Source organism: Cheilinus undulatus, linkage group 14 (assembly GCF_018320785.1).
Source record: "Cheilinus undulatus linkage group 14, ASM1832078v1, whole genome shotgun sequence".
Lineage (NCBI taxonomy): Eukaryota > Metazoa > Chordata > Actinopteri > Labriformes > Labridae > Cheilinus > Cheilinus undulatus.
Genome location: NC_054878.1, coordinates 33,063,873 through 33,090,869, shown reverse-complemented (window position 1 = coordinate 33,090,869; position 26,997 = coordinate 33,063,873). Strand labels below are relative to the sequence as shown.

Here is a 26,997-nt window from a genome sequence, read left to right as displayed (position 1 = left end):
CAAAGCAAGGACTATAAAGACATGGTTTGATGAGTATGGTGTGGAAGAACTTGACTGGCACAGAACCCTGACTATAACCCCATCAAACACCTTTGGGATGAACTGGAATGGAGATTGCGAGGCAGGCCTTCTCATCCAACATCAGTCCCAGACCTTATAAATTACTCTACAGAATGAATGGGCACAAATTCCCAAAGAAACACTCCAAAATTTTGTGGAAAGCCTTCCAAGAAGAGTAGAAGTGCTTATAGCTTCAAAAGGGGGCCAACTCCATTTTAAAGTCCATGTATTTGAGTACAAAGTCGTAACAGTCGCTGTTAGTGTAATGGTCATGCGGTCAAATGCTTTTGTCCATATAGAATGAATCCCATCACTCTTTTCCCACCCCCTTGCAGCGAATTGTCATGTATATGTCTTGCTGCGTTCTCACTTTAGCTCACCCAAATGTAACTCTGAAAATTTACAGGGGGGCTGGCAGTTGTAATTCTGGGTAGAGCTGAAGTGAAATTGTGAATGTTCACATTGAGACATGCAGCTTGCCCAGCAAATTTCAGGACGTTTTCAGGAGCTTTCAACAAATGTAAATAGAACCACAGTACTTTACCTTTGCAGCAATAATAAATATAAATCTTATAAGACTGATAAGCAGCTACCTGTCATCCCCCCCTTTCTCTCTCAGCAGTGACAGAGCTGAATTTAAAAGTTTTTAGACAAATCAATGACTCGGTAATAACAGAAGTCATGTAGAAGTGTGCATCTCAGCAAGAGCACAGTTGCATGCCTTACTTTTTTAATCAAAGCAAAGGGGTAAAAAAGTTTAAACTTTACAGAGCTTGTGTGGAACCATGACCATCTGATAACATAACACTGACAGCTTTTACATTCTTTATTATTAAAAGATCTACCAACATAGTAAAATAAGTTATACATCTGGCCATCAAACTACACATTTTTGTTTTACACTCCGTTCTTAAGCAACAGCTTTGGGAAATGATGGTATTCCTGAAATGTCTGAAGCTAAATCTCCCTCCTTTTTCTCTTTTTTTAAAATAATTTCCACAGGAAATGACATTAAAAAATTTGCCCCTTAAAAATCATTGCTATATATATTTTCAAAGATCAACAAAAAAAAAAAATCCTCTGGCGTAAAATGAGTTGTTATTGCACAATAAGCTGTTTAAAAGTGGCAACCCTTTAAATTCTCATCACTTTCTGACATAATTGTTGATGGTGCTTTAATTTAAGGACCATGTTTCTTTTTTAACATCATTGCAGTTTTTATTTTAAACTGAAGTATGAAAATAATCATGACCTATGTTTGGACTGGATCTGGATGTTAATGAATTCATGTTAAGTTCAAGTCCTCTGCTGCAGCTGCAGGCATTTTTAAGGCTTGACCATTGCTGGCCTCCCTGAGTCCTGAGGGGCCTCCTGCTTCACATGCAGGCCCTGTGCAGGGCCACTGTGGGCTCCCGCTGAGTTCTGGAGGGCATCGGGCGGAGCCTGGCTGTAAGCGTCACCAGGATGGGGAGGAGCACCTGGAGGCAGGTTCATTGGCGGGAAGTCACGTGGGCCAGGGAAGCGCATGTCAGGAAGAGGCATGGGTGGACGTGGTCCCATGGGTCCACGGATACCTAAAGACAATAAAAACAAGAAATTAATAATGGGAGAGTAAGACAGGCGGGAAAATGCCCCATTACTCTTGTGTGGGTGTGGATCAGTAATGAAAGTCAACCTAACTGCCAAACGTCACTAGAATTACTCATCCCATAAACTGGTTATTGATATAATGTTAATATCAGCACCAAAATCAGTTAGATCCCAAAAAGTCACACTATCAGCTGCATTAAAAACAATCCTGAATTTCATCAGTAAATCGTGTGATGAACTGTTTCACATAGCAGTTAAATAAGATGCACACAGTATGGTTTTGAATAGTTTTTAGACAACTTAAATGAATACTGCTAAATTTCCCTTTTATACCAATCAACTAGCCTGAATTTAAATTTCCATTTCATCCACTGTAAAATCAGTCACTAGGATTATCCCTAGTGTGAACAGCTTTCTGAAAATAAGCACAGCCACCAAAAAGTATCAAAGCTTGTACTCTTTCACCTAAAAAAAAAAAAAATAAATAAAAAATTTAACAATGTAACAAGCTTGGAGAGTGCATATTAACCTAAGGACAGGCAGTAAATAACATCTTAAATAACAATTTTTAAAACCATAAAATCCAGTATATAAGATGCACTTTTGGTAAGATTTATGGGCCTAATTCAGGGTTTCCCTCATTTATTACTTTTACAGTTTGATCCCGCTAGTGTAAGAGCCCCCCGTGGCAGTTGGTACAGCCTGTGGAGTATTAAACATGAAAAAAAAGAAGAAAAAATAAAAGAGATGCCAAATAATGTCTGATCTGTGTTTGGAGCAATAAAATTAATAAAAATGAGTATAAAACATGGTGTCATATTTCTGATAACTTAAAAAGGCTGTGATGGCATTACATAGTTATAAGTAAACAGGATTTTAAAAGCTCTTCACAGATATGTAGATGCAGAGAACACCTGCTTAAGTGTGTTTTACTTGTGCAAAATCATGACTTCTATTCATTAGTGAAGGACTGCAGAAAAGCTCATGTAAACACAGGATGGGACGGAGTGTAACTACACCACTGTAGCTGCTGTCCTCTACTTCTGCATATCCCCGCAAGGCCTTAAAATGTATTATCACTAAAGTCTCTGCTTTCACATGCAGAGGCTTTTTCAATACAGCATACACAAAGGAGGAGGGGAAGCCAGTGAGTCTTGCCGCTCCTCTGCTACCGCACCTGGAGTTAACTTTTCTTCTTCCTGTGTTTTGTTTTGCCTGGTTCTTTCTCTTCATTTGTTGTTAATAAGCGGTTAGCTAACGTTTATGGGCATCACTGTCACCTATATTGGTGGGTAATGCATGTTTACATAAGATAGTTTACCTTCTGCATAGGAATAAATTCAGACTTTTTGGATGCGTTAACACGAATGTTCTTAACATTATAACTGTGATTAATTAGGCGCCCAATCCCCTAGATCTTCATATTATGGATTTTCTGAACTCTTTTGAGCTTGAAAAGGACAAAATGCCATTAGTTCAATCACCCAGAAACACGAATGCTGATGTGTTTCATTAAAGAGTGTTATGTTTAAAATAAAATATAAAAGCAGTACAAACCATGTGGTGGAGGCATCGGTCCAAAGTGATGAGGTGGAGGGGGACGGAAGTGTGGTGGCGGGGGACCCCGAGGATCAATGACAGGTCCAGGGCCTGGCCTTGGGAGGAATGCATGTCCATTGGTGGGCCTAGGCCCAAACTCTCCTCCCATTGGTCCAGGCAAAGGCATGCCTGGGTGTCCATTGGCTGATAGTGGATGCCCATGAAGAGAAGGAGGGACATTAGGAGGAAGAGGTCCTGGTGGGAGATGGTAGGGTCCGGGGCCAGGACGTGGAGGTCTGTAAGGCCCTGGAGGAGGCAGACGGCCATGGGGTCCAGGAGGGGGGATCTGGTCATGGGGTCCGGGTGGCGGTCCCTGGACAACAGGGCCTGGTGAGTCCCTGATGGGGGATGCGAAGAAGGATCCAGGGCCCTGAAAAACAAAGTGTATGAGAGCGAGCCCTGTGCTGCTGTTGCTAGTCATGCCATCAAGAATCCACAAACCACAAATTTCAATCCCAACAGTGAGTGCATTTAGTGCTCAATCACATGACCAGTAACCACACACCATGATTATTTGGATAAAAAAAAAAATCAAACCACGTTCACAGAAATTGTCCTCATAACACACAAACTTGGCCCTAACCCAAATATCCAACACACATTTCAGCTTGAGTTTTGATTACAGCATTTCTGCTTCTTTCCATGCAGTGAGAACCAGTGACACCACATACAAACATATCCAATAAAGTTAAGTCAGCCCAGTGAAACAAAATGCCAGGAATCTCTTCCCAATTCCAAAATCCAGCTTAAGAGAAGAGGGGGTGCAGTGCTTGTGTACACCGTATAACACCTGGCTGAAACCGCCTCTATACTCACAGGCTCTGGACTGTCTGTGGAGGCCTCAGCCTTTGTCTCTGTCTCTGCTTTAATCTGTGGCTCTACTGCCTGTGACTGTGTCAGAGCAAGGACAGACACAAGTGGAACATGGGTAGGAGGCTCGATGGCTTCAGAAGACGGAGGGGGGAAAGGTATTGTAGGAAAAGAAAAAGTTAAATCAGATTAGAGAAAGACTTACAGATCCGTCCAGGTTGGCGGGCGAGGAGCTGCGGGGCCCCATGTCTGAAAGAAGAAAACAGCACAGTGTTAGAAAAGGGTTTGAGATTAACACTGAGCTTTAAAAAAGGCAGACTGAGAAAGACATACCCATCCCAGAGATGTGTTTGTTTTCAGCGTAACGACCGTGTGGGTCTGATGGCGGTCGAGGGCCTGAGCAGAGCAGGAAAAAAATTTAATGACAGAATCAATAAAGACTGAGCCTTTTATTTATGGAGGGAGAGAGAAGAAAACTACTCTGAAAAGGGCAAAGATGATCTCAATCTGTGAGGGCAGCACTAAGAGGGGAAACATATTATAAATGGCATTAGTTTGTTTTCAAATTGAAATTGTTTTTTCAGGGATATTTGTAAGAATTTTAACTTTGCAACAATTCTGAGGAATTCAAATCAGATTTTCTTGGACATATTCAGGAATTTTCTTTGAAAATTTAGAGACATTTCCTTGGAATTTGCATGCAGTTTTGAAGACATTTATTGGTAAGATCAGGGTATTTTCCATGAGTATCATCATGAAATCATCAGCAATTTTCATAGGGATGTTCACAATTTTGGGAAAATATATGTGCAAGTTTTCAGAAACTTTTGATTGGCATTTCCACAAATTTTCATGGACATTCTGGGTGATTTTCATGCAAATGCATAGTTTCCTTCATTAATTTGGATTCATTCTTATATTCAAGCTCCAGATTTTTAGTTAGAAAATGTGTTAGAAAACACATTTTTATTTTAAGGGACAGAACAAAGAAAATTCAACAGACACAAAACAAATCTCCACAAAAAGGAATTTTCTTAATGATTCAATCAAACAAAACAAAAAAGGAGCATGGCGTAGGGAAGTGTACACGAAGAAACAGGATGTAATGCACTGGGAAGCAATAAAAAGGAAGAACACAAGGAAGTGAAGGAGCTGAAAGGAAAAGTGAAGTCAGATGTGCAGGAAGAGAAAGATTTGAGGGAGACGGTAGCAGAGGGATGATGTCCAACTGTAGAAGTGGACAGTTATCCACCAGGACTCACCATACGGGTCAATTCTTCGCCCCACTGGGGCAGAGGGAGGGCGCCTTGGACCCTCTATCATAATTGGAGGGGATGGGGCACCCCCACTCACAGGAGAGGGGCCATATGAATCACCTGTCATGATTAAACCATCCGTTTACCAGAAGAAAAGAAAGAACTGAGAATACCCAACAATCTGTGCAAGAAGAAGTCCTCCCTCAAACACATACAACAACACAAAAGAACTGGAATCCTTTTACCCATTTAGCAAAAAAAAAAAAAAAACACATAAAAGGCATGCAAGATTTCACTAGAGAAGAGCCTCCTCTTCTCAAAGCTGTGTAATATCACAATGGAGAAAAATCAACAGTGGAGCTGTAAGGACTGTTTACCTTGGCGAGGGCCTGCAGGTTGGCCAGAGTTTGGTCTAAAGAGAGGAGCACGGCGCTCGTTCAGCTGAGAGGTCAGCACAGCAAGTCTGGAGATGGGGAGAAAGAACAGAAATAGCTGGATGCAAGAAACTGTCAGTTGTAGACAACATTCATTTACATCATCAATTCATCAGCAAAGCATATTTCTCAGCAATGGCCCATCATCAAGCTGCTCTGTTTTTTCAACCAACAATCTTCAAGAAAACATTTTATTCATGATTACATTTGAAAGGGAAATGGCAAAAACCAACATACAAGAGGGAGAATAAAGTAGGTTTCTTATCAAAAAGTACTGAAAGAAAGTTGGGCTTCTCTCTTTTAGTAAAATAACCCACATATTTCCAAAATGGGCATGAAGAGTTAATATTTTTTACTAGAATTTTAACACTCATGGCGCGTTTCCACCAAGCAGTCATGCTTTGTTTAGCAATTTGGCACAGTAAGCCCGTCCAGCCTCCCTCAGATTGATGGCAATCGTAACTTTTTTGGTCTTTCAACTCAGCTCTTTCTTTGATACCATTTTGGCTTTGATTTTGTACATTAGGCCAGTGGTTCTTAAACTTTTCAGCCTGCAACCCCAAAAATAACGGTGCCAGAGACCGGGGACCTCCAGTGTACCTGAAGGTGGTTGAATACAGCTATGCACATTCAAGAATAATCATGTGCAGACAAAGCCACTCATAAGGAGGGATAAAGGGGAAGGTTTCTGGGACCCAGCCAAACTGGGGGCTAATGGAGGTCAGAAAAATCATGGTCCACTGTGAACTTAAGCTGTGAAAACCATATTTTATATTTGGCCTGAATAATAACCACACGATCTCTATCTCCATCTATTAATTTGTGTAGTAAATAGCCTTCTAAAAATGAAAATAACTTTTGTTAAAAACATATTTAAAATGGATAAAAAATTGCTTAAATTAGTTAATGGTAAAAATGGTGAAAAAGAAGTTAAAATCGTATTTTTAAAGAACAAAAATGGGTTAAAAGTGGCAAAAAAAACAAACAAAAAAAACAAAAATGGATTCAATTGACAAAAACAGGCCCAAAAAGTGGTAAAAGGGGATTAAAAAGTGACTTAAATGGCTTTAAAGGGCAAGAAATTGGGGGAAATGAGGTAGACTGGGATGAAAAGTTAATATAACCTGGCAAAATGGGATAACTGTGGTTAAAATGGGCTAAAGTGTGCACAAAGTGGTTAATAGTGGCAATAATGAGGCAACAATAGGCAGAAAGTGGCAAGAATTAATTCACAAGTGACAAAAACAGGCAGAAAAAAAAGTGGTGAAAAGGGTATAAATTTGACGCCAATGGGTTTTAAGTGGCAAAAATGTGCTAAAATTGGCAAAATTGGTGTTGGAAAGTGATGAAAAGGGGTTAAAATTTGGTAAATTTTGTGTGAAGTGGCAACAGTGTAATTTAAAATATATTCTTAGTTTTTTTAAGGCATCTGATGATGCCCTCTCAGTGTCTCATGACCCCCAATGGAGTCCAAAAAGGAAATCGGTTTCTGCTCTTCAAACCAAATGACAAATCACTACGGCTGCCTTGCATTCCATTAAATTATCAATTCAGTCTAACCAGTTACCCACAAGATATATTTGCTAAATATGCCCATTTCCTCTAAAAGCAAGTAAATTGAGTCTAAAAGCAGGCAAAAATGGCGCATTTTCTGTTTTTCCATTAATGCAGTTGGCCCATGAGAAATTCATTTGATAAATCAACTAACTGGTCTGACCAACACTCTTTAGGGTCAAATAAGTATGCTTGGTAACCCGATAGAAATATGTCAAAAATAGGACGGTATGGATCAGTTATCTTGGTATCTTTTCAAGTTTTGGTGGGGGAAATGCAAGTAACTTTATATCATATAAAACCAAACTGAACTGGACTGTTTTGTGGAAACAGCTCAACAGGAAAAAAAAAATTATAATAACCAACACTTACTTTTCCCGAAGCTTTGATGCTTCAAGCTTCTCTTGATTCAGTGCTCGCTCTGCATTACGAGCATTTACCTGTACAAAGGATTAGACCGTTAGGGTGCTAAACAAATACTTCTATTTAAAGTGATCATACATTCTGTCCAACATGTTTGCATCTACAAGCAAACTGTGCCACATACCCAGTTAGAATGTGTTTTGTTTTCCTGTTCTTTAATCTAAAAGAGAAAGACAGATAAAGACAGGGTTCAGATTTTTTTGTTAATATTGCTCTCTGTACTTGCTGATTTCCCACTGAATCTACCTGTTCTTTATAAACTTCCTCCGTCTTCTTCATCTGCTCCTCCATCTCATTAATTCGTTGCCTCAAGACCTTAACCTGCTCCTCAGCCTCCACGGCTTTTCCTCCCACCTCAGATAGCATGCTCTCTTTGTTGCGTCGCTCCAGTTCCTCTTTTGTTAATCTCCTGCAGAAACACAACAATATCTTCTCATAACAGGACAAAGCTTTTCATTTTAAAGGCCCTTAAAGTCATATTTCTGACAGGGTTTAACTGATACAGCTTAGTTTGACAGTATGAGCAGGTTTTCTACAGCGTGTAACAGCAGCTAATAAAACATGATTATCAAGGGTTACAGCTTCACTTACTGCTGCAGAGCGTTCTCCTTCTGCTGATACATTTCAACCATGATTTCATTTTTCTGCTGAAGGATCTTGAACTGGTTTTCAACGTGGCTCTTCTCGCTTTTTAGGGTAGCGATTGCGTGCTCCAGCTCCCTGTGTTGTTCTGGTGCCAAAAAATACATTGGTGTGTTTGTTTGGAAGGAGATGGGATGTAAGATGCATTCAAAGGCTGTATGTTTCTGTAACTTCTCTGTTCCAACTTTTGATTTATCAAAAACAAACATGATCGGCATACCCTCCAATGACTTTCTACTCTTCTCCTCATTCAGAAGTTTGGTCATGAAGCGGTCACGCTCTTCTTCAACCACAGAGAGAGTAGTCTGGACCTGGAAGAAAAATTTACATATCAAATAAAGTAAGCCAAATTTTTATACTTCAATACAGCAGGTTTTTGAACAATACCACTGTTATTTTAATGACAGTATCAAAAAGTACAATGTACACAGATTTCAAGTCAAGACTGTAGCCAAAATCTGCTGCGTGACAAAGAGAGAGCTGTCTTAACTACACAAAATCCCTGGTGTAATCCAGACAACATGCAGTTTTTTGTCAGCATTTTTTGGCAACTAAAACCAGCAAACTTCCCTATATGTGGTACATTACACTTTTATTTCTGTTCTGATATCAAACAGGCTTCAGTATCGTTTGATACGTATTTGACCTTTATCAGTTAAAAAAATCCTTTATTGTGACATCTCTAACAAATAAAACAAATTCAAGAGCAGCTTCCTCTATCAGAATAAACTATGTGCCCTATTGAGATCTTACCCGAGAAACATCCATCATCTGTTTGATCCTGTTCTTGATGGCTGTCTTCTTGTCTGAAAAAGTTCATAAACAACTCAATATCAATCTGAACACAACACTATTCTTCTGAGAATGAAGAAAAATGTGTGGAGGCCCTTCAAAAACAACAAAACTGTTTCCAATAAAGAAAAGACTGACTGACCAGGTGCAACTTCGCCATTGGCTAAGACTTTGGTTTCGCCTTTCTGTGAGTCACAAGCATCCAGGTCCGCCAGGAGATCAGACAGCACCTGCCAGGAGACATTTTTGTGCAGGAAAAGTAAATAACTTGATGCAAGTTAATAATGAATACATACAGCTGACAACAAGCATCACGATTATAGAAACACCGAAATCCTGACCTCTACGTTGTGATCTTTGAGCACCACGGAGTCCTCCAGCTCTTTCTGGGACTTTTGGTAAACTTTAATCTGCTCGTTCAGCTCCTTATGTTTTTCCTCCCAGTCTTTAATGTTTGCTTTGAGCTGTAAGAAAAAAAAGGAGTGCGCTTCAGGAAAGTGGTAATAAAAAGTTGTAGGAAAAAAGAAGAAAACGCCGGTTTTGACTTATGCAACATTAAAGCAGTTATATATTATATTAAAAAAGTAGAAAAGCATACATTTAGGTTTTAAGAAATAAAAATACAAGGCATGATTGCCCTTTTCAGAATACTTATAAAACTCTTTAATTTTGATATTAAATCATGAATGTTTCAATGATCAATTTATTGTTCCCACTGATGAATCATAGCTCTTTTTAACTGGGTTATATTTATTTTGATAATCTATCTCCATAACTCTTGGTGGAGTGTAAATTCCCGCATATATAACAAAGATATACTGGCACAATATCCCACTTCATTAATAATGTGTAGTATGATTACTATAATTCTTAAGGAGCACACAGGATAATGTCAGATCTGGCGTAATTCCAAACAAAAAAAAACCCTCATCTGTGATTAAAAGTAAATATAAAACACAAAAGCAGAAAAAACAGCTTACAACTCTTTTGACTGAAATGAAAATTTAAAAAAATAAAATAAAATAAAAATAAAAAATGTAAGATCCTATCATCTAGCATTCAAGACATTTAAAAATTTCTTAAAAGTTTTAATATGGCTTATTTGATATATCAAAATTATAATTTTAAGTATCGGCCCCTCTGTTTACATACAAAAAAATGCTGCACAGGGCACTATGCTTTTAAGTCGGTATAAATGTCAAAATATTAACATGCAAGAGAGAAGGAGTGTGCCATGCTTGGCAATCAACATTGAAACTGAGAGTGAGGGGGCATCAGCAGTAGCAAAAAAAAGCTGTGATACAGAGACATAAAAAATTTTCTGATTGTTCTGCCACATTTACACACTAAAAAGAATTAAAACATGTTAACAAACATTTAGAGTGGTTTTCTTTGATTTCTTAGTAAAGTGCTCCCTACTCAGTTGTGTTGGCTTCTGACAGACAATGCAGATAGACTGACAGTGAGATCTCCAGATCTCTTTCTTACTTCACCTGTTGACTTATTTTCAATTCCTCAAGGTAAACAAATGCACATTATACACTGTCCAGACATATTTACCATGACATTAAAGCACAGTAATCCCAAACCATTTTATTGATTATTAAAACTTGAACCGTATCACTGATAATGGGGGAATTCTACTGCAAATATAATCAAAACTGCCATTAGTTTCATCACTTGTCTACATGTTGTCTTACCGTTTTATTTTCTTCTTTTAATGCTGCAAAATCTTTCTCCAGACTTTTCTGATGGACGTTTCGGGCATCTTCTCGAATCTTTGCCTCATCCAGAAGCACAGTTGTCTGTGACAAGCACACAAAGTTGACATTAAGAGATGGAACTAGGGGCATCATTCAATATTGCAACATGTAGAGGATTCCTCGTACCTTAGCAAGTGTGTCCTGAATCTTTTTCCTGCTGAGCTGCAGCTTCTCATTTGACTTCTCCAGTTTTTCGATCTGATGAAAAAAACATTAAGCATCATGAATCTGAGAAGACAAATCAAGGTTTTTTTAAAGGGCGGCAAAAGATTTAAGACACTTACCCTGGTTTCATTCTGCTGAGAACTGGCCCTCTCCTCTTGGAGGAGTTTGGTGTATTTGTTCTTTTCCTCAGCTATTTTTTTATTTCGTGTTTCTGCCTCCAACACCTTGCTCTGCAGAAAGAAACAAGAGTCTTCACTTTACTCTCAAAGCTCATAATGGAATGACAAAAAAAAAAGCCAAGATATAACACCTTACATGGTATAATCAAATACACAAGGACAAACAAAAATAACAAATTCCTACCTCCAGGTCTTCAATTCTTTTCACTGTATGACTAACTTCTTCCTTGGACTGTTTTTCTTTTTCTTTCAGATGTTCAGTCTTAAAAAGACGAGAAGAAAAAAAACGTTATAAAAGGTTCAAAAAGTACACTTTAGATTATTTGGTTCCATTTTATCCTTGGTTCACCTGTTTCTGAAGTTCAGACATTTTTTTGAGTGCATCCTCCCTCTCCTTTTTGAGAGCCTGAATTTGTTCTGACAGCTTTTTCTCATCCACTGTGTGCAACAAATGTTAGGCAATGAGTTCAGTTTCATGCTTCTGCAGTCTGCGCAGCAATGAAGTATGATAAAAAGCAGCATAGTTGACAAAATGTGTTAAGACTTACCAAGGTACTGTCTTTTCTTAACCTAAAAAAAGATTTAGAAAAACTAAAGGTTAATATCACATTTGGGTTTTTTTTTTGTCTTGTTCTGTTTTTTGGCAGATGTGCAGAAGAAAAATACTTTATTGATTCTAAACTATTTCTCCTTGGTTCAAAAACCAAGATAAACAAATCAAGGCATTGTGCATGTTCAGAGACATTTAATCTAAGCTCATACAAAGAAATATTTTTGTCTGTTGTTGGCAAACCCTGACTCAAAAGTTAAGCAGAGATGAGAGACACTGTAGTACAACACTTACTGCCAACACGGTCCTCCAGAAGAAGAGGGTGAAGGTCATTACTCCAACCAAAGCCGTGACAGCAACAGCCTGCCAAGGAAAGCCATACAAGGTTTCCCCAGGCTTCCACTCCTCTGGTAGTAGTGAAATCATCTAAGGGCACACAAAAGTATTTAATAATGATCCTTAGCGCAATCAAGAGTGATGAATTAAACTCTTAATCAAACTGTTTCTAAGGTGGTCTTAAGGTGTGAAATAAATACGTTTCTCAATACAACTAAAAGTAGAGACAATTTAGTAATTTAGTTGTCATAGCAATTTCTGATGCTTCCATGTACTCCTACACTTCTTAACACATATCAAAAGAACAATAGAGAGATTAATCTATTACTCTACTCACAACCCTGAAAGACAAAAGCTTATCAGCACGTTAGCATACAATAGTTATAGTGATACTGCACAAAACGGTGTCCTTGTGCCTCATCCAGAGACACTTAACTCTGTTAAATATCCCATAACAAAAGAGTCAAAATGGGCATACAGCTGCAAAGCAAGTCACATGGGTTTCCTGGCACTGACACAATCATGTTGCGCATTTTGACAGCGATGAGGAAATGATTTAGAACTACTCAATTAGACAGAATTTTTAGGGCTATTACAGAGGGGTTACTGCAGCTTATTGAAATTAAAATTAAATTCCATAATACAATGTTTTTTGCTGCCAATAAGGCTGAAGTGAACAACTACAACATCAATGGACAAACTGGACAATAATATTACCGCTAAGGTTGTCAGAATGTTCAGCATCTCAATAATTTTTGATGCCATGTATTATAAAAGCAGCACAATCTCCTTTTAAAAAAAGTTGATAGTATCAATTAAAGGGCTACAGCAAGGGTGTCAAACTCAATCACAGCAGGGGCCGGGTTCTGAAGTTAGGGCTCACCCGAGAGCCATACAGGGTCAACATTTGACCATAAACTCTCAGCCTTATTTTCACTGGTAATAAAATATAAAAAAAAAAGGAAAAACTTGAAGCTCTGAATCTTTTTGAGATTTGTAAAAGTCCAAATGACAAGTTCAAAGGCTCAAAATTTGACATAAGAAAGCCAAACTTCTTAGACCGCAAGGTCATAATACATAATTAAAAGTCAAAAATCATGCTTTAAAAGGTAAATATCTGAGGTGGAAAGTTGAAGTAATGACTTTTAAAGGTAAAAATATGATACAAAATTTGAAATCATGTGTTTAAAAGGTAAAAATATCAATTAAATTTTAAACTGTGAGTCTTAAGGGTCAAAATAATAATAAGAAACAGATAAGCCATCCAAATTCATAGGTCAAAAAAAATCCAAAGCCATTGGGATTTGGATTTGGCTCATAAAGATGTAAAAGTTACATTTATGTCTCTTACAAACAGAAAAAAAGCAGAGAAGGAGACTTTCTAAACTGCACAGAAACAATAACCACTTGTGCTGAAGTCTGCCTGCACTTTTCGGTAATTTAAAGTACAAAATTACCCAACATTCATTACCCAAAATTTCTTATTTTGGTTGCTGCTGTATCAAACAGGTATTGATATTGTGTGACAATTACTAGCGTCACATCATAACATCCATTCTGATATAGTGGCAACCCGTGTCACCTTTTAATAAGTGTCCAGTCATACCACAAAGTGACCTTTGAACTGACCAGGAGTTCACACAGAAGCATGCACGCTTGTGTCTCTGATTAAATGAGGGGATTAAAAATTATTAACACCACGCTGCCTGAAAAGATTAAAAAGCTCTTTTCTGTTAGCTGCTTTCAAAACCATACTTTATCCATTATAGCGGTGCACAAAGGCAGGACTGTGAACATGCTATGTTTTAGGGGATTTACTCACTTGACGACACTGAACACAAGATGTGAATAAACAAGGATGATAATCACTTCACTGAACACCTCTGAAGCAAAACCAGCTGCACCAAATGCAAATGGTAGTTTGGTAAGAATACTGAGAGGTAGGAAACGTGCATTGACCATATGCTTAATAACACGTCAGCAGGCCATGATAGCATTATAAATACGTGACATTTACAAGAATCAGTGCTGGGCTAAGATTTTTCACTTACATGCTGCAGCTGCTTTAGAAACAACACGTAAACATGGTCCGGTTCCATTACAGGTCGGGGTACTGTATCAGTCTCCATGCCAGCCTTTGAAACAAGAGCGGAACTACACCGAGAATGCTACTTTGACAGCTATTAGCCTGCTAGCACGTCAGCGTTAGCTATCCCCTACGTAAACGCTGCAGTTGTGCTAGCATTAGCCGAGTGGATTAAATACTACAGCCAGCCTTTGTAAAACAACATAAATACATCAATAACACTGACAGCGTTAGATATCAGAGCCAGGCGCTGAGCTAGGTAGCGTGTGGACTTGAAAACGACATTTAATGTAATCAAAAACAAGTCGTCGATTCCATTTCACTATCAAAGATGAACGGTTAAGCCGGAGACGTTAGCCGAGCTAGAGGTTCAAATATGGATTAAAAAAATGCTCTTCGAAAAGGGTCTGATGACCGAATTAGCTCGACAGTAGATAGTCCAGGTTACGACAGCGTTTTACAATGTTTCTCTGCTTCTCCATGCCAAAATAAGGCCCACCGGTTGTGTGAGTAGACAGCTCAACACCGGCTGTGATGAACTTCAGCCTACACCGCGACAGTCAACAAGACAGAAAGGGGGGCCGTGAGGCATTCAGGAAAACTCAGATTTTTGGATACTCCCCAATATAAAGGTCCATATAAGGACAGTCGACGTGTTTTAATGTATCAGAGCACTAGACTTACTGGGCTTTAAAGCTTTTTTTGAGGCAAGTATAAGACGTTAGGTATCTATATTGTTGGACTGAAGAAAAAGTGTTTTTTTCATGTAGACTTTCATTTTCATTTGAAGGTGCTTCTGTATTTATTTATTTTCCCGACCCTTCCTGACAAATGCATGCAATAAGATTACTAGTTTGGTCTTACATATGCATCTTCTAAAAACCAAAAGTAATGCACTTTTCATCGCTGTCACAATAGGACCTTTGGAGTTAAACGAAATAGAGGTTTTGATTATGCCTTCAGAGCATTCTGATGCAAATTAGTGTTGAAAATGCTCCATTTATCTTGTATTTCTGAGAAACATGTTTTGATTAGGATTTTATCTCAAATTAATATATTTAATATTTACACTCATGCATTTTACCAAGGCATGTTTTTTGAGCCAATATTTGAGCATAATTTTAAGTATACGAGTGTTTTGTAGTATTGCGGGAAGGGGCATGAGCAATTTTGTAGTATTTATGCAGTGACACTAAAGGCATTTATTCTATTTCTTTAATACTTTTAGCTTCAGCCAATATGGATTCTCTAGAGTTATTAGTTTGTTTATCACTTAGAGATGTAACAACACTCAAATGTCATAACACAACAATCAAGAACTAAGTATCAGTATTATCACCTATCACTGTATTGTTAGAATTTGCTGAAAATCTAAAAAAGTACAAATTCATCATTGCAAATAATTTAATCAACTTTGATATTAAAACCACCATAGATCAAATTAGCAGTATGGGGACTAGCCTATGCACTTTTTGTTTGTATAAGCATTAGAAGTAAACATGAAAACCTTATCAAATGGTTCTTTGTTAATAAGGTTGTTATGATAAGAAAAAATAGGGGAGTTGACTTTAAAATTTGGGGGGAATTTGTTTGAAAATTATCAGGAATTTACATGGAATCTTTCAGGGATATTTCTGTTGGAATGTTTTTACAGGATACCCTAAAAAGTTTTAAAAATTCAAAGAAAATCTAGGAAATTCATTTGAAATTTTAGGAAATGAGTGTGGTTTTATGAAAAGAAAAATTCTAGGAAATTCAGAACATTTAGAGGAAATTTCAAATTAACAGGAAAAATTAGTCCTACCATACCTCCCTGAATGACCATTTTTTTACTGACTGAAGACCCCCAACAACTGGCCAACACAGAAAAAATATCTGCTCTACAACTGATCCAGGGCTGTATATTCTGCAGAAACAGGACCATCCACGTTCTGGATGATCTTACTGTTTATAAAAGTGACCTTAAAACTGCAATGTGATTCACGAAAATACATACTGGAAGGCAAGTGGGGTAAAAAATATTTTCATTTTTGAGGCCAACTACAGCAGTATTTTAGAAGACAAGAACAACCATGGTGAACAATGCAGATTATGATGTGACTGGGGATACTCTAGACAAAGCACAGTGGATGAGGGGCCATGTTTGAAGAGGAGGATGTTGATGATTTTGATGTGAAAGATTGATTATTGTAAAAAACATGATAAACTTTAGGGCAAAGGGAATTTTTTACACTTCGAGTCAAGGGTTTAAAATCTCGGAGGGTTTTAATGTTCTGTCTTTATCTGCTGAGAAAAAAAAATATTTCTAGAAACTTTGAAATTCTGTGCAGTTTTTCAACATTTTTAAGGTCTTTGTCAATCCATACACAATCTTAGAGGGTGGTTTTTAGGCAGTCTTGGGTCTTAATTGATTAACACTGGCAAGTGTTTCATCTCTAATTATACTTCCATTCATTTCACATCACATTCTCCTTTAAATAGTATGGGCCTAAGATGAAAATAGGCTTAAAGTCTAAAATAATTACATTATAATACTAAGATTCAAGCGTTAATTGTTCCCATACATATTAGTCTTTAGAAACTTACTGCATACATTTAAAATAACAAGCTGTATTTTTATATCACAATATACATCACAGAAAACAAAGATGTCACCTATTTCCAGTATTGTTCTTTCCAAGACAAATGTATCACTCTGCACAAATCTTTGATTTAAACTCTGTTTTTTATGGGCTTTACAGCAAATATTAAGAGGCAGTTGGTAGCCCACAGCCCTGCAAGTTGTAACAGCAGGCTTGGGTCAGAGTTTAATTCCGCAAGTCACTAAAATATGGGTATTCATACTTTTGCATTCTGATTTATGGATTAACTCAATCATTTAACGTGCAGAGCTGAGAACAATAACGAATGAGCTAACAGAGTTATTGGAGTCAAGTTGTAAACTTACCACAATCGTCCACTCAGAAAATTTAGTTTTCATCATTGAAAGGATGCAGCCCATGTAAACTATTCCAGTAGACAATAATCCCACTTCTTCAACATGGCTTTCAGGAACTGGATCCATGGATTCCAAAGAGCCTGGTGGAACAAAACGTACTTATTAATCTATGTATCTTATAGGCAGACAAGGAGAGAGAAGTAAAATAACCAAACTTAAAATTAAAGTAGTAAATTCTCAGGAACATTTTTGTGCAATTGGCTGACTACATGAAAAGCTTTTAAATACTTAGAATGTCAGATAGAAATGACAATTTTGGTTAAAAGGCAGTGCAATCAAGATACTGTAATCTAGCATTTTGAGGGATATTACTGACTAATCAACAAAAAAAAGAAATACTGATTGGGCATATTACCCGAAGAACCAGAGGATGTGTGATCAACCTCAACCCCGAGCCCCATTTCCAGAGGATTTTCCAGGGTATCCTGAGGGACTCTCTGCAAGTCCTCTGATGTGCTGAAGCTTGGCTGATTGTCTTTGTTTTTATTGAAGTGTCCACCATCTTCCCTCATGTTGACATCTGGTCCACTGGGCTGCTCATCCCAAAATACCTGCTCTTCCTTAGTCTCCACTGTCCTTTTTTCATGATCTGTTGCTGTGAGGTTGTCATCGCTTTCAGCCAGAGGGACACTGCTTGTCCGGTCTTCTTCATCTTTAGACATGTCAGGTTTTGCATTTGACTCATGTTCAGCTACAACAAAACACAATTAAAAAAAAAGATCATTTGCAAGATCCATTGTTTAAATCTTCAGTCAGTAACTGTTCTTTGGACAGCAGGTGTGGTTTAAAAGCTTTGTCATGAGAGGGACATTTCTTGGATGCAATTTCAACCAAATAGCTTTGTGCTAGAAGTTTGAACAAAACAGCTACAGCCAAGTGTTTATTATCAAACCATGCCTTGCTTCATTTCTTTATTTCATTCTTTACTCATTCATGGCTATTTAATCAATTTAGTATGTTAAAGAAAATTTCCACAGATTTTTTTTTCCTGTTGGACATTAAAGTCGGTGCGTTTGTCATATTTAGTACTTGTAAACTTTGAATGAACCAGTCCGAATGAGTAAATTATGGCGAATTTTGATATGTGTTAGACCCAGAATCTGACCCTGATAGTTTGGAGAGAGAGGGGGAATAAAACCAGCAGCTACTAGCCTAGCAATATAGCCCCATCGGAGGGGGCGGACACAAAACATTGAGTCCTGTCGCTGGCCAGCCTCCGGAAAATCGGCCAATCGGGAGAAAGCAAGTCCGTGGAGTGGGGGGAGTTAAAGAGACAGCAGCGAAAACAAAGCGTTTCAGACGGAGGTTAAAATAAGGGCTTTTCAGGACGCCAGTATGAGAAACAAAGAGTTTTTTGAGCTGTAAACCATGTAAAGCTACTACATGTGTATCAGAGAGATGGTGTAAAGCCTTGAAAAAAGGCATAATACCCCCAGTTTAACAATATATCTTTAGTTGACACTTACCTTTGTTTACCTTCACACTTTGTTTTGACAAATTTCAGCAGATGTGCCTTTTGCTCGGCTGGTACTATAAGTGCTATGAATGAAATAATACAACTCCACTTAGGCATTAATGGTTTAATATGATCAAAATATTGTTGTTATTGTTGCAGTCATCTTTGATTTTATGGCCAATACCCTCTATGCAGGGAATTTAAACTGTCATACAAAGGGACATTTGATGTCCATTCTGATAAGGTGTGAGCTGCAATCACTTTTAATAAAGTGATGATACATGACATACCATTCTGAACTTAGTCTGAAATTATACACACTAAGAACATATGGAATTTTTGGTCAAATCTGGTGTTTAGGGCACACTCACAAAAACTTTTTTCCTTCAACTTAAAAGCTGGCTGCATCTGACAAAGCTGTTAGCAATACACCTGTATAAAATGCTGAGGCAATACAATGCATTTTAAAATTTGCCCATGTCATTGTGTTTTGCAAGTGAAAGCACTGGTATTCAAAGCATGCTGAGACATAGCATCAAAGTTAGGCTGGCAACACCACTTTTTAACAGCTTTTCTCTCTCAGTAAGTTATAAATAGGGTTGGGTATCGTTCATGTTTTTCCTGTTACTAGTGCTAAATCAAAACATTTAAAATGATGCATGTGCCTAAATGGTGCCTGAAGCTGTACTTCTGATTAAAAAAAGTGTGTTGAAAGGTGTCAAGGGATAAAAGCTGTCTGGGTATCAGAAATTATTTGCAGAAATACCTTAAAAAGATGCCAGAAGAACAAGAGATAAGAAAAGGAAAAGGGGGTACCAGCCAATGTGATTATTTCCTTTTTTTAAAGATCTATTTTTGGGCTTTTTATGCCTTTAATGACAGCAGAGGACAGTGGATAAAATTGGAAACAGAGATGAGAGCTGGGGAGAGACATGTGGGAAAGTGCCATGGGTCAGATTTGAACCAGGCCAATCGTGTATGTGGGGCGTGCCTTAAACTACTAGGCCACCTGCGCCCAAATGTGATTATTTCCTTGGTAGAAAAATGCACACAGAGCAAAGACATTACTCCAGATGACAAAACAACTTAAAAACATTTATACTCATCTGAAATAAAGTGAATGCACTAAAATTCCAAATTATTTCTTGCCTTTAATTTGGGGTGGCAACATATCACATGAGGGTGGTGGGGTATTGAAAAAATAAGGTAATACACTTTATTATTAAAGTATAAAAATCTGGGTTGTATTTTGGTCCGGTATGTATCAGATGTGTTGGTACTGGTACCATGTTGGTACCAGATTTCAATGCTCATCCCTAGTCATAATCCAGTATTTAAAGAAAACAGAGCTTTACTGTTAACTTCATAAACCTTGCAGAGTGCTGGTTTGATTTAAAAGACTCCTCAGTTAAAGATAGTGGCAGAGGTGGGCAGTCCAGGCATTGTGCTTTTGGTTTGTGGGTTTATGCTTCATAACCAGTGGTGTAGTTGGAGTGGGTACACTCTTAAATTATCCCCCACTTTTTTAAAATGAAGGATAACTGCGCTGCATATTCAGTTCAATTAAAATGTGCCTTGGAATTTGCAATTTGTAACTCAACATCTCCTGCTTCACATGGTAAGTATCATCATGAAATTAACAGCCAAAAAGCAGATTTTACCATCACCACTGGCCTACAGCCAACTCCATGCTTCTGAATTTTGAGTGAACTATTCTACTACATTCCTTGGCTACGCTGGAGTAATGCGTTACAAAGCAACATAATAGTTTACTCATTACTTTTTTGTTGCCTTAGCTATCCAAGAAGAGGGGTATACTCTATAGAGACTTAAAATAAGAGAACTCAACTACTGTCCTGGTAGCTAGCAGGAATGCAAACTCCACATGGGGTACACAAATGGTCCTTAAAAAACAACAAAGTGCATGTTGAGGTCTTGCTGAACTCAAATTGCCACCTAGAAAGATAGATTTAACCTTTTCCCCTCCTGGGGACCCCCAAACCAAATCACATCTTGTAGATCAGCATGATTAAACTCTCCATTTTACAGTGCCTGACCTATTTTGTAGGCATTGACTCTACCAATTGCAAATAATCCAAACATAATCTACACAGGATATTAATTAGAAGTATAAATAAAACTTACGCTCAATCAATTCTGGTTCTTTTTCTGTTGCCAAAGGCGTGCTGTCACTGGCTGTTGAATATTTCTGTCGTAGACTGAATGCGAGTTCCTGGAAGTCATCCAGTATTTCCGTCTCCTCATCCAAATTACTTTCCTCCATATTTGGCTCATGGTTGTGTTTTGAGTCTAGCATCTTCTCGATCTCATCCAGGATGGTGTTCTCAGAAGCTTCCAAGATTCCCTCGAGCGCACTCTCAATGTCTTGTGCAGCAGTTGTGTGTGAGAAACGGGTGGCCTTCATTTCTGTGTCCAAGTCAGAAAACATAGCCTCAACTTTGAAGAGATTCTTGAGACCAAGCAGCTTTAAGACCCTCTCCATTTTGTCCTCTGTGAAGTGTTCTCGAATCAGAGTCAGTCTCAACACACTATCACTGTACTCTGGCTCTGGAGTCAACATATCAGGATCAGCTTCTTTTGGTGGATATTTTTCAGAGTCTATATTTTCAGATTGTGATAGAGATAGTGCATTTTCATCTTCAAGTAGTTCTTCTTTCTCCACTGCAGTCTCTGCATCTTCTAGCTCCTCTTTGAGGGGTTCCTCTTGAAGTTCTGGTTGTAAATATGGCCAAAATTCTGCTTGGCTGGTATTACTCTTTAAATCCGACATAAGATGTGTGTGTTTCTGATAAGGTATGCTGTCATGCACCATCTTTTCACTCTCCTGAATGTCTGAATTTTTTGACTGAATTTCTTCCATGGATTGTTGCTGAGTCCTTTCAGTTTCAGAATGAGCTAATTCTTGGTTAGTTGCCATTTTGTTTTTGGCCAGTTCTTTTTCCAAATCTTCACTTTGCTCCATTGCAACACTGTGGTGTACACCTGTCTGACCAGTACCGACCCCCTTCTCTTCCTCTTTGGGCTCAAATGGTTCATTTGTTGCCTCGGGAATAGCAGATTTGCCTTGGTCTGGAGTTGTAATTGCGTCTGCTTGATGCTGTATTGCCTCTTTTGTTGGTTTTAAGGTTTCCTCAGGTCCTACCACTTCTCCATCGCCGTCACCGCCATGTTCGTCTGATTGTACTGCAATAGGCAGATCTTGAAGAACCTCATGAAAGTCTTCCTCGATGTCTTGCTTTGCTTTAGCAAATATATCAGAGGCATTTGGAGCAGCCTCTTCCTTCTCATCATCATCTTCATCGTCGTCATCTTCCTCTGAACCAAAATCCTGTGCTGTCCTCTCCCCCCCAGTGACAACAGAAAAAACAGCATCTCCAAATGTTGTCCAAATGTTCTTCTCCTCTTTGAGGGAGTCAGATGATGGAGAGTTCAAGGATTCATCTGAGAGAGACAGCAGTGGAGTTCCTTCTTTATCTTGTCTGTGATCTGTGGGAGGATGTTGGACATTTTCACTTTCTTCCTCTTCATATGGAGTAGTTTTCCTGGTTATCTCCTCGTCTGACACGACAGCATCAAAAGTTGTTCCATAGCTTGTTTTTAAATTAGGGATTTGCATTCCTTCAGAAATTTTGTCCGTGTAAGGCGGAGTGTCTTCTGCTTCTTCAGTGAAAGACAGCAGTGGAGTGTCTTCTTCAACTTCCTCATCTACATCTTCCATATGTTCGCTTTCTTCCTCCTCATATGGGGTTACTTTTTTAGTGATTTCATCATCAGAGATGACAGCATCAATAGTGGCTCCATGTGTAGTCTTTAAAGCAGGGATCTGCACCCCTTCAGATATTTTATCTGAATAAGAACCTGGAGTTTCTTCAGAGAACGGCAGCAGTGGAGTTTCTTTAACATCCACGTCATCTTCAGGAAGATTCTCAGCTGTTTCGCTTTCCTCCTCTTCATTAGGAGAAACTTTTCTAGTGATTTCATCATCAGAGACAGTGGCATCATACGTCGATCCAAAGGTAGTTTTTAAATCAGGGATCTGCACACCCTCTGATGTTCTGGGTGAATCAGATTCTGGAGTGTTTACTGGCTCTTCTGAGTACGACAGTAGTGGAGTGTCTTCTTCAAGATCAACATCATCTTTGGGAGGTATCTCTTCACTTTCCCTTTCCTCTGCCTCCTCCTCCTCTTCCTCCTCATATGGGCTAACCTTAGTTGTGATTTCTTCTTGAGAGACGACAACATCAAAAGTTGATCCAAGAGTAGTTTTTAATTCAGGTATTTGCACTCCTTCAGATACTTTCTTCAAATTATCTGCTGGAATGTTTTCCATCTCCTCAGTGTAAGACAGCAGAGGAGTTTCTTCTTTAAGATCAAAGTCATCTTCAGGAGGATTTCTCACATCTTCACCTTCCTCCTCTTCAAGATATGGGGTCACTCTCTTGGTGTTTTCATCCTCAGACACGACTGCATCAAAAGAAGCTCCAAAGGTGGTTTTTAAGTCAGGGATCTGATGTTCTTCAGAAACTGAAACTTTTTCTGAAACCAAATCATCTTTGGATGCAGAATCAACCTCGGTTTGCGTGGCTGTGTCTTTGGTTTCACTCATCTCTGGCACTTCAGTTGTAATAACTGTGTGTTCTTCAGTGTGATCTGCGTCTCTTTCAGGAGCATCCGGTGTATCTGTATCGGACTCTCCTACTTCTGATTCAGATGTCATGTTGAGTTCATGTGAAGAGGCACTTTGATCATTAGGGGCTTCATCATGGAGGTCCTCTGAGTCTTTATGATGCTCAGTTCCTGTCTCAGTTTGGTCTGAAGTTCCTTGTTTTTCATCATCATTCTCCTCTAATGAAGATCTTAACAGTAAATCTACATCATAATTATCAAACTTATCAAATCCAGTGTCAAAACAGACAAAATCTGTTTCCTAAAAGAGAACAGAAAACAACAATTAGGAAAGGTCTTTTATAAATGCAGCCATGTTATATTTGATAGCTTAATATTATTTTTAATCAAATATTTTTGTACCTCTGCTGGAACTTCTATTTCTTTTTCAGTATAAACATGGTTCACTGCAAGAATATCCATTGGGAAGTACCCAAAGTTACTTCCAACCTATTGGTAAATATAAGAAGAGACACTGTGTAAGATTACATATATAACCAAAACTTGATATTAACGATACATTAAAAAATCGACATAGTACACTTACACTTCCTGCCCATATGTCAGCCCTTCTTCCAGACAATTTATAGTATACATAGATAGTCTCTGACTTCTTCACTGTCAGGAACCGACAGTCAGGTCCAAAGAAGTCCTTTAAAGCTTTTCCCCGAACCAGGAGCACTGTGGAAGCAAATTATAAAGAATTATAAAGAACTATTACCAAAGATGTTCTATAAATCTTGTTTTCAAAGCTTATTCTGAGAGTTATGCCAAGAATTAAAAAGCTACAAGTAAATTACCTTTCAAAAAAAGGTGCATATAGACTTGACAGACAGAAGGGTTACACGTGAATATTGTTTATTATATTCTTGATTAGATGGTTAAGTATGTCAATGTATGTACTTCAAAAAAGCCCAAATAGTCCACTGAATATTTTGATTTTTTCCATTCAACAGTCTAAAACAACAAAATATAAGGTTTAGTCCTAATGTAAGAGAAAACTACGAAACTTTTGTACAAAATCACAACTGAAAGCTTGGATCAATACTTCGGTGTTAGCTAAATGATGACTTACCTAACTGCAACTAAAAATAAATAGGGATACATAATATTGGACTTTAGGCTCAGTGTTAATTTCAGCAGCCAGGTTTCATTGTAGTCCTATTTTTAGTCTTTTGATAAAGTGCCTTGTAGTTTGTCACGTTATTCATTTTTCCCCTTTATAGTTTTAGTCTAATTTTAGTCAATTGAAACTGGAAAAGATTTTAGCCCAGTCTTAGTCAATTAAAGTACTTACACTGTATTATTTACTTTTAGCACCAAAAATTTATTCTCTTTCCTAAATCTTGTACCTAAACATGCAGCCTGCAAAACCTGGGTTCCCTGATTTCTACGGGTGAGAGGCAGAAGAATTACAGATATATATGTTTTGACAGATTTACCCACAGTGGAGAAATATCATGGATTTTAAATGTCTAACAAGAACTGAATTTCATTTTAGTCTCGTTTTAGTCTTTGATGATACTTTTTCTCAGAGTTTTAGCTATCATAGATCAATTTTTAGCTAGTCTTACTTGACTCTCTCTTTAGTTTTAGTCGATGAAATTAACACTGCTTAGGATGAAATCCTATATGACAATATCTACAAATATATTTTAGTCGATACTGATACTTCAATGTAGTTTAGACCTAAAATCTCAATCCTCAAAACATACAATTTGAATTTTAAAGATGAACAATTTAATCAATCTAATTCCTTAAAATATACTGTAAGGTATAAGGAATGATGATGAAGAAAGAGAAAGACTTTATCTGAAGTAGGTGGCCATTATTTAGGCATGAAAAATAAAAAATATGAAAAATATCAGTTGTAGCCAAATATCAGCGTACATTTTGTATATTTGTAATTCACTTTTTATGCGAATATATGCTAATACTGATATCATGCCGATAATATTCTGCATCCCTAAAAATAAAGGTTATCTTTTTCAGGTCGATTGCAAAACATTTTTTTGTTCTACAAGCCCTTGTTGACTAGATATGCAAAAAAGACTTACACAGTTTAACCTAGCTTAAAGATTTGTTATCTGCATGGTACACTGCTGTTTATGTTAAAATCTAAATTTCAAGGTTTTATACCTGTCACTAAACACATTTTACGTTTAAAGCATTTCGTGACTCATAAATGGTAACAAGAGCACTCTGTGTCTTGTCTTCAGTGTTTTTATGACTCATGACTGGCTTTCACTGGTGATTTGTGGTCAATAAAACAGTTTCTTATCACCTACAGCTGGATTTTTGCTTAATATTTTCAGTTAAACAATGTCTACAACAACAGCTGTGACTGTCACCTCAGACTGACTTGTCTTAGCTTAAATAAAGTGATGAGTTAAGTGGATGAACACCTCTATGAACAGTTTACGACGTTAATTAGAGTTAGCTTGAATTACATCTAAGGAGATTGTTTGTTGGTTTAATTAGGTAAACAACAGTATTGATAGCATTCACAAGGTCAGAAGTAAAGCTAAAGCTAGTACTTCCAAACAATAGAGCTAGCTCGGCTTCTTCCTCATTAGCTTAAGTTAACTAGTGTTTGTTCTGGTAATAACAATCGCCGGCCGGTGGCTAATTAGCTGCTAACGTTAGCTACCACTGTCCTCACTACAACGCAGGCCGGAGATGCCAGGCAACCGGCCAACACAAACTGCGTCTGAACGGATAACCTTTCACAGCTAATGACTGCTATAAACATTAGCCTGGGGGTGTTTGAAAAAGCCCAACGTCGCCATACAGCATCAGAACTAGTACATGAGATAATCCGGGTCGCAAATATCGAGTGGCAACAGGTCTAGAGATAAGACGCAGTTTATGGCTAGCTGTAGTATCGGGATGTGGGAAGATGCATCCTTGAAGTACAGATGAGCTCCTAGTAGGTACAAGCAAGCAAACTTACTGCTACACTCCTCATCGGCGCATCTTTTAAAGTCGGAGAACCTTTTCTCCAAGGCTGCGGTGGAGATAAAATTGAATAAAAGTAATAAAAAGCCCTGTCGGTAGAAGTGTTTTGCTGCCATGCTGGCAGTTTCGGTGCCTGGCTTGATCCTGCAGCTTGAGCATGAGCACTGGGCAGAAGGAGCCGACACGTCAGCAGATCAGATCCGGCTGGGTGTAGGCTAGGATAGGTTTTCACAGGATATAAGGCTGAGATCTGGCTGCTTCATGTGACTGTGGGGAAAACAAGTTCTCACAGATGCAATGTTAAAGAAAAAAACTGGTTTGAATGCAGCCTCGTCATCTATTATGCATAGCTTACTCGTTATGCATATTAAGAGCTTTACTCTGAGGATCTGGACTGGTGCATTGTGGTGTTATTTAACCATGCTAACACAGATAGAGATAGATAGATACTTCATTAATCCCGAGGGAAATCAGAACCCCAAGAATCTCAGTTCAACAAATCTTATTTAAAATCACAGTAAAAGTGAAAAAGGGTGAGGTAGCAAAGTAAAGCAAAGCAAAGTAGCAAATGGGTTCAAAATGAAAACACAAAGTGTTACCTAATGATGCGAAATAAAATCCACATTTGCAGTTCATCTAAAGGCAAGTGAGAGCATCTCT

At 38.1% G+C, this 26,997-nt stretch overlaps 1 protein-coding gene across 4 annotated transcripts; it reads right to left on the bottom strand.

The window, feature by feature from the left end:
- Nucleotides 1–716: 716 nt before the first annotated feature.
- On the bottom strand, nucleotides 717–26,522 carry mia3 (MIA SH3 domain ER export factor 3). 4 transcript variants are annotated; one of them, XM_041804875.1, is made up of 28 exons: nucleotides 26,333–26,522; nucleotides 23,927–24,060; nucleotides 23,743–23,829; nucleotides 20,839–23,641; nucleotides 17,593–17,928; nucleotides 17,187–17,317; nucleotides 12,112–12,243; nucleotides 11,816–11,837; nucleotides 11,617–11,705; nucleotides 11,452–11,529; nucleotides 11,208–11,318; nucleotides 11,050–11,121; nucleotides 10,861–10,965; nucleotides 9,502–9,624; nucleotides 9,303–9,390; nucleotides 9,122–9,174; nucleotides 8,589–8,679; nucleotides 8,318–8,456; nucleotides 7,973–8,135; nucleotides 7,851–7,886; nucleotides 7,676–7,743; nucleotides 5,693–5,778; nucleotides 5,322–5,435; nucleotides 4,393–4,455; nucleotides 4,265–4,308; nucleotides 4,066–4,140; nucleotides 3,208–3,619; nucleotides 717–1,634 (listed from the first exon to the last, which is right to left on the bottom strand). In XM_041804875.1, exons 1-28 carry the CDS (start codon nucleotides 26,451–26,453, stop codon nucleotides 1,387–1,389), a joined length of 6,024 nt encoding a protein of 2,007 aa, XP_041660809.1. In that variant the 5' UTR covers nucleotides 26,454–26,522; the 3' UTR covers nucleotides 717–1,386. The 4 variants fall into 4 exon arrangements, with proteins under 4 accessions (XP_041660809.1, XP_041660811.1, XP_041660812.1 ...); XM_041804877.1 differs by lacking the exon at nucleotides 5,322–5,435; XM_041804876.1 differs by lacking the exon at nucleotides 4,066–4,140 and having other exon boundaries at nucleotides 718–1,634.
- Between the last annotated feature and the right edge of the window lie 475 nt (nucleotides 26,523–26,997).